The sequence below is a fragment of the Saccoglossus kowalevskii genome, chromosome 16 (genome assembly GCF_978046115.1).
Source record: "Saccoglossus kowalevskii chromosome 16, keSacKowa6.1, whole genome shotgun sequence".
Lineage (NCBI taxonomy): Eukaryota > Metazoa > Hemichordata > Enteropneusta > Harrimaniidae > Saccoglossus > Saccoglossus kowalevskii.
In genome coordinates this window covers 19,849,888-19,858,356 of record NC_140656.1, presented here as the reverse complement: position 1 = coordinate 19,858,356, position 8,469 = coordinate 19,849,888, and the positions used below count along the sequence as shown (strand labels likewise).

Below are 8,469 nucleotides of genomic sequence, written 5' to 3'. Positions count from 1 at the left end.
GGTGGGATCAAAAGCTACCCGCCAATCATACCCCGTCGCCACAACTGACAAACCACCCACCCTTTAACCCCTCATTTGGAACTACCTCACAATTTAACATTCTGTGCCAAATAATAATGGTAGTACTTGTTCTTGCATTCTTGTGCTTTAATTTTTAAACAAATTTGATGAAGTCTATCTTTTGCATTTTTGTACGGTTCTTTTAGCAACTGTAGATTATGTCAGTAATTGACCAAATTAGTGACTAGAGAAATCATCTTCTTTGGATTTGCATGAAACCTCTTCTTAAGATTTTGAGCATTATAAGCAGGGGTGGATACAGGATTTTTTTAAGGGGGGTACAAACTTTAAAATCGCCAGACTAAGTTATTGATTTTTATATTATACAAAAACAAATTGAATATTTTTTTTCAACGGGGGAGACAGGGATGTGTGGTCCGGGCCCCAAGAACCCCCCACCCCACCCAGACCCGTCACTGATACGTGTATGTATGGGGTAGAATTATTTGTATTGATAATCAGGGCTGAAATTACCATAAAGCACATTTTCAAAGTTTATCAAAAATACAATGTCTATAGAAAAAGAAAAAGGAAAAACTGTCCCAAACAATGGTGACATTACTGTATATGCTACATGTAATTTAAATGCATAGAGGAAAAAACATTAAAGCCCTATAGTCGTCACGCAGCTTCACGCATGTTCGAATTTCGCCTAAACAATCTATTTTACACGAGTTGTATACCTCATATCAAATAAGAAGTGGTGTAACAACTCTAACACTTTAAGTATTAGATCCACACCCTTTGCACTTAAGTTTCTATATTTTACCATCTTGAAATAGTATATTTTCTGTTAGCACTGTTTTTATGTTCTGTAAAAGGTCATATACATGTATTAATAAGCCGGGGTATTCTATGAAATATGAGTACACTTCTTGAATGTCATTAATTATGTACATTGTATGCAAATTCATAAATTAGGTCATCAATATGAAAAAAATTCTTTTTTTGTGTGTGGAATTTTATTATGTGTGTCATATGGGACCAGGCATCAAATTATACTCAATATAGATGGCTGAATTTAGATCTGGAAAAGTACAAGTACATTTTGATCAATAATATCATACAAACGTGGGTTGATGATCTCTTTAAGGTAGAGATGCAGTTTGCCTGACAGGTATTTTAATTATTTAATTAGGAAACCAAGATGACCTCCCTTGTCCACAAAACTATATATTTTCGGAAAGATTATTGTATGAATTTTAAAGTTTTGTTTTATTTTATTTTTATGGACACTGTAGTTTGAAATATGCACAAAAATGTGCTTTTTTGGTCAAAAGTGATTTAAAAACAAATAGCTTCTAAACCATGCTTCTGTTTCCTGTCAAAATTGGTTTATGGGTACATCTGTTTACTTATGAAGAAAGCGCCGTCTTGAAAACTGTCTACCAGTTGTCAATTTTGTAGGGTAGCAGCTCAAATTTCACTACTTCAAGTATATGCATAAATTAACACCCAGGCTAGTTGTCTGTACGATTGCTGTAACACTATTCAACTAAAAACAATGCCCCGACGGCGTTTTGAAGATAAACACACTGTCAATCATTTGTGAAAATTTCAAAACAAAAGGTCAAAGCGTCTCGGAGCTATTTTTTTTTTAAGTTCTGGAATGTGCACTAAAAAAAAGCTGAGATAATTGCTAATTTGCATAACAATTCACTGAGTAAGAAGTTTGCTAATGCTCATAATTAAAATGGCTGTTACAGTTTCAAATTTAAATGTATTATCGTTTTGTAAAAAATTAAATACAGTGCATAATATGGAGATTCCGTCATTTCTTTTTTTCACCATGTTTTCTTTTATTATTTATGTACAGCCTTGCTAAATCTTGCTAAGCATTCAAAAGAGATAATTTTGCACCTGTTATCTATATTTTAAAATCGTTTTTTGAGTATGTTCCACTATTCACAATTCTACAAAATTTCAACAGTCTATAGCCAAGACTTTTTGAATAATAAAAAGCAAAAAAAAAAAAAAAATTCACTCCCAAGTGCCCTAGAACCTGCATCTCTACCTTAATAATGTTTGTATTGTAATTAATGAAGTTTGTATGAAATGATGAAAACAAATTAATGTTAATGTGCTCCTTTTTTTTAGATATTTTTCATCAGAAATTGTGGTTTGTCAGGTGAAACTTTGTGAAGATTTGCTTCAAGTCCGGAAAATAATCAATTGAAAAAAAAACAAATTATTACATCACAGTTGTTGTGATATTTGTGCATCTAAGTGTTCATGTGGACATTGCAAAGATGAGAGTAGTTATATTGAAAGACATCTTATTCGTTACTGTGATATTACAGAAAGAGGGGGGGGGGTAGCTGGTACAGGTTACATGAAATAAAAACGGCATTTTACATTTTTACAGGAAATAAAATAACAATTCCATTTACAGTAAAAATTTACATTTTACAGATAAAACAAAATCCTAATTACATTTTACATTTTTATAATATTTGTGATAATTTGAGTTTAAGAATCGAAATTGGAAATTGCGTACGAATTACGACATTTATTTTGGAACATGCTTTATAGGCTTACAAAAAAAAATATCTTTGTATAAATTACGGATGAATAAAACAGATGATTACATCATAGACCTTAGCAAAGGTCTTGATTACATTTTACACCTAACCCATGTCTACGGATTTACGTTTTTTTTATTTATTTAAATTACATTATTACATAAATAAAAACAAGTTGATTACAGCTTACGAAAATACCCCTTGCCGACCCTCCGGAAATGTAGGTTCTTTACAACGCTTTATACATTTGAAATTGATAAATATTTTATATAAAACAAATTATTCATTATTTAATATCGAATTTATTGCACCACTGCAATGGTGTTCACAATACCCACTACTTTTAAAACCAGGTAGAATGTTTAGTGTCGGATAAATTTATATGTCAGTTTCCATTGTCGGCTCTCTTTGCGGGCTGTGGTCAAAGGTAACAAAATGGCGACTTACGGTCACGGAAAACAGTGAGTTAAATTTTAATCAATAGTTCACGCATTTAAACCCATATTTCAGTATAATTATAGTTTTATATGTACCAGAAAGTGGCAGTGGTAGTACACAACTAAAAAATGTATTCGTCCACGTCACAGTATACGTCTCATATACGTTGTTGGTGTACCAGTATTTAAGATTTTACACTGTGCCGTTGTTTATAGTATGCTCCAGTCAATGTCAACCCCCACCCCCACCCTCCCCACCTTGGGGTTTAGTGGGGGATTTGGAAATTAGCCAACAATAACACTTCAAATCTCTTTTTAGGGATTACCCGTGTATATGTGCATGGCAGTGTTTGCAATGTATCTGTGAAGTACAACATATGTGTAATGTTCTTGAAATCATGTGTACAAATTTATCCTAAGTTAATACAAAATATTCAAAATAATTCATCAACAAATGAAAAAAAATGTAATTTATGTAGATCTTTTGTTAATGCTTGAATAATGAATAAAATAAGCTTAAAACAAGTGGCACAATACCCACAGATTGCAACCCATGGTGGTCTGATATGAAGTTATGGTACAAATGTTTAGGTCAACACATATTCACAAACATATTATTTACTTGAAAAAATCCTGTGGGTTTTGTTTTTGCCAATTTTAATTTTTTAAAAGCTTGCTGTAAATCAGTATGTGGGTAAGTAATGGGTGTGCTTGTCTTGTCTTGTCAATCCAGTCATCTTGTTTGAATTTGAATGTTACAGATTACAGTTGGGTTTGTACATTTTGATAAGCATATTAAGTATAAACATGTCTTTGCTGCACCACATGTATCAACACAATACACCCCTTTCCTTTCTTTTAAATATTCATAACAGCATTTCAATGGGTGTCAAATTCAATTGATGAGCATAGTGTTCAATAAAGTCATTTCAAAATGTTATATTATTGCCTTATAGAAGTCTCACTTTGAATTGTGAAATTTATAAAAATGAAGATGATGGATTGTACATGTACACGTTACAATACTAAATTAATAATCACATGCATTATTTATATTGTACCAGGTATGGACTGATTAAAAAGACTGCAAAACCAGTACTTGCACAAAAACTCTCAATTTTTCAAGATGATTCCAGCGATGAGGTGAGTTGCTCTGTGCAACTAGTACATTATATACATGTAGTGAAGTTTGTGTATGCCGTCATCGACTTGTGTGTTCTACTTACAAACAATGCAATGTTGTACTGATAGATTGTGAACTTGTGCTGATCCCTGCATGCCTTTTTTTGGCCCGAGATGTTGTCAAAAATATAAAACAAAATATTATCACAACTGGCGTATAGACCATTTCGAGGGACATTCAGACAACTTGTCTGAAGTTGTTCTATTTAGTAGAATTGTAATGTACCGGGTAATATTAGAGGTTCTTCACTGTTTGTTAATACATTATCTATGACTACACCAAATAATGATTGCTATTTACTATTTGCCATTATTTCAGGAAACTGCAAGTTCGCAGATTAATATGTCACTTAAGAAAGTGGCTATCAAAAATCAAATAAAGAAGCAGGTGAGTTACATGCATTGGTACTTTTTAGCAATTATCTCAATTCTTTCAGAAAGATGCATCCTCACAGGAATTCCCTCTTCTACTGTTACTAACAGTTGAATATGTTACATTAAACAGACACAAGTGGAAATGCAGAAAGCTTTAGAAGAAGACCCCACAGTCTATGAATATGATTCAATTTATGATGAGATGGAAAGAAAAAAGAAAGAAGAGAGTCTCTTGTTGAAAGGGAAATCAGACAAAAAGGTAGTTGGCTTCACTTTTAGTAAGTCATCAGAGGTAAAAAAGTGCTAGCGGATTTACTTTTTGGTGCAAATGGCAATATTTAGGACTGTGTACATCAAAAGCAAAACATATACTACTGAAAACTAGCTGAAGTACATATGTAGCATTACCATTTCAACATGCCATACAATTATCAATGAAATCAAACAGCATCTCCATGTGATCAAAAACCAAATACTAGTATTTGTTTGTATCATTGTGGACGAAATTTGAGATGCAGTGACAGGTAGATACATGTTGGTGGCTGGCTAAAACCAAAGCGTATTTACCTATTATATAACTACTCGTATCATGGTGCAAATGAATTCACCTGTGTCAGTGAAAGAACTTTTTCTGATTTTCGTGTCATCAAGCTAATTAACACACGGAGTGAGCTAGCTCAAGCTTGAGATATGTTTTCAAGTTTTTCATTACAAATGTTTTTCAAGCCAAGGACATCCCAAATTTACATAACACGATTGCAAATATTCCCTGCTCCTGCTACTTTTTTCATCTACTTCTAATTATCATCTGCATTCGGTTCTGGCTTCTATAGTGTAAAGTGTACCTTGTATCAGCTATGTACTTCTAATACCTATACATACCTGAGATAAGTGATACAGTTATGAATATACCGGTATTCATAAAATATTAATTTATGTAATATAAAAATGTTACATAATTTATCTTTCGACAGCCTAAGTATATCAATAGTCTTCTAAAGGCAGCTACAATTAGGAAAAAAGAACAAGACCGTAGAATGGAACGAAAGATACAAAAAGAGAGAGAAGATGAGGGAGATGAGTTTGACAATAAAGAGGAGTTTGTGACTTCGGCGTATAGAAAGAAGTTAGAAGAACGAGCAGAAGAGGAATTCAAAGAAAAGAGACAAGCTGAACTGGAAGGTAATATTGTTTCCATTTTACAGTGATTTTCACGAAAGCATGAATGTTTTTTTTCTGTAAAATATTCAATAATAAATTTCAAATGACAATTAAAACAACTGCACCAATCACAACGCATTAGCAGATGCATGGCAGTATGTAAATATATTAGCCAATAATTGGAGAGAGCCTGCAAACACTCATGGGTAATGGATGTTACACGGGGAAGACATGCATTGATGTGTAGCTAGCGCCAGTGTGTTTGTGTGTCTGTTTGAGTCACACATGCAGTACATGTTTACCTTGCCATGTATTATTTTTGTGCTTCCTATGTTAACAGCTTTTATGATTTCACACAGCACTGTTTGCAACTACTACTAGGATATTTATCTGTACTTTTTGTCTAATCATTTTATCTGAATAACTTTCCATTGTGATTTGTGATTTCTGCATAGTTTTTTGAATTTATTTATTGACACAACACTGATTTTGGAAAGATCTGCAGTAAGGTCACTAAAAACTAAAAAAAACAATAACAAAAAAGTTTCTGTAACAAACCAACTAAACTGAAATTGGAAACTTAACAATTTGTTTTTATTTTTACAGCAAAGTTGGATGTTACCAAGCAGAAAGACTTAAGTGGTTTCTATAGGCATCTGTTAAATCAGACCGTAGGGGAAGAAAAAGTGGGAGACAGTGAAGAGAAACCGGAGGTGACTCAAAGGTTAGTGTACTTAGAAATAGCATAAAGACTTGTAATCAGAGGTTTCCTTAGAAGGCAGCTGCTGGCTAATCAGCCTTCTACTCTTGTTCATAATGATCCATTAGCCATCTAACTACTATGTTTGAAAGAATACAATTTAGTTGCCTACTTTCTTGATTCAGCTTTCTGATCAAAATCTTAAGGATAACCCTGCTTGTTATATTAACAAAGTTATACAGTGATGGTGACAATCAGGGATATGTCTGGTGCATGCTACAGGGTTGCTGGAAGATACCGACAGAGTAGTTACCCTGTACATGCGAACAGGATAGCTTACCCTGTACACTGTATATATTTTACTTTTTAAAATCTTATTTAAATACAATGTATACATTATTCAATTAAACATATTATAAACTGTTGAATGTATTTTTATTATTTTTAGTACAATGGTAAGCAGTCGTGAAGTAGAAGATAAAGTTGGGAGTGAAAAGGAACTGCATCAGGGTAGCAAAGTACACAAACACAAAGATAGTCATAGACACAGAGACCGACACAGAGATGAAAGACAAAGAAGAAAAGATGGAGACAGAGAAAAGCACAAAGAAAGACACAAAGATAGAAATAGAGACAGAGAAAGGAGCAGACATAGAAACAGAGATGAAAAAAATCATCGTCAAAAAGATAGTGATGATGATAGCGATAACATTATTGATCGCAAAGAAAGCAAAAATGAGGACAGAGATAAAGAAATTGACCTCAATGAAAGCAATATTAATGACAGCATTGATGACCAAGTTAGAAAGACTGATAATGAAGTTGACAATATTGAGCACCAAGACAGTGATGAAGAAAGTACACCAGATGTAGAAGAAGGAAATGAAATTCAAGAGGAAAAAATCCAGTCCACAGAAACAAGGAATGAACTTGATCAGCAATGGACACTGCATTCTGATGAACAAAACGAAAGTGAGAGGGAAAAAATTACTAAAAGTGAAATGAATCCTGCGAAATTTGCTAAACGAAATATGGAACAGACTGTTAGTTCAGCCAGAGAACGTTACCTAGCAAGAAAGGCCACGAAGTTGGCTTCAAGAGTAAGCGTTGTTGAACCTGAAGAAGATTAGTGTTTGTGGTGAAATAAAAATAAATAAAAAATGTTCCCTGATCTTGTTTTTTTCAGTTTCCATATAATTACAAATGCAGTTTTAAAAATAATTTGTAGGTTTGTTAGTTTGCTCTGTATACGTTTTCATTATTTTACCCACTAAGACATATAACTAAATCAGATAGGTGATGTGATACAACATCAGGTCATTGTTGATCATGCACATACAGTGAAATGTTTTTCAAGATGTGTATCAACATTAACATGCTACAAGATTATTAAGTATTTATTTTACAGTTGATGACCTTTTACTTTTCTTTGCATATGATTATAATATTTCAGTGTCTACCAGTGATTTGTAATGAGAATTTGATTTGACTCTTCACCAGTTTGGATAAGTTGTATGTTACAAATAAAGGCTTACACAATTCTGTTTGGTACCATATTGCCTACTTTAATTGGACTGCTCAAGAAATTGTTCAGCATTATTGAATTATTGGAGGTTTTGTCACTGTCATAACATGATTGTAAAATAAAGAGCGAGAGCTGGGACCTTTTTTTTGCTTCTCAAAATAGCATTCCATTCATTCATATCATCACGCCTACTAGTATTATTCCAAATACCATATAGTTATGTAGGTCAGGTCACGTTCGGTCCGGTCCAGTCTGGTCTGGTCTGGTCTGGTCTGGTCTGGTCCGGTCCGGTCCAGTCCAGTCTGGTCTGGTCAGGGGAACTGCAGATGCGATGATGGGAGACAATATAACACTATTTGAGGGACAAAAATGAGTCGTTCAAAGATGAATGGTCATTATTATACATAACTTTTATATATGAAGTACTTTTGCAACCAATGGCTATCTTGAATTCATAAGTCTAATATTTAGCTTTCGCAGATGAGGTTGTTATATATATATATATAT

At 33.3% G+C, this 8,469-nt stretch overlaps 1 protein-coding gene across 1 annotated transcript; it reads left to right on the top strand.

Moving 5' to 3' along the window:
- The first annotated feature begins 2,948 nt into the window (after positions 1–2,948).
- LOC100374423 (uncharacterized) lies at positions 2,949–8,121 on the top strand. Its single transcript, XM_002735952.3, has 7 exons — positions 2,949–3,043; positions 4,084–4,162; positions 4,521–4,589; positions 4,707–4,835; positions 5,551–5,758; positions 6,344–6,461; positions 6,886–8,121. The coding sequence occupies exons 1-7, from the start codon at positions 3,018–3,020 to the stop codon at positions 7,565–7,567; spliced, it is 1,311 nt and encodes a 436-aa protein (XP_002735998.2). The 5' UTR covers positions 2,949–3,017; the 3' UTR covers positions 7,568–8,121.
- Positions 8,122–8,469: the final 348 nt, after the last annotated feature.

Excerpts from the sequence above, each read along its gene's own strand:
- LOC100374423 (XM_002735952.3), top strand. The coding sequence starts at position 3,018 with ATGGCGACTTACGGTCACGGAAAACA. Across the intron at positions 4,836-5,550 it reads AAGGGAAATCAGACAAAAAG|CCTAAGTATATCAATAGTCT; the intron begins GTAGTTGGCTTC and ends ATCTTTCGACAG. Across the intron at positions 6,462-6,885 it reads AAACCGGAGGTGACTCAAAG|TACAATGGTAAGCAGTCGTG; the intron begins GTTAGTGTACTT and ends TATTATTTTTAG.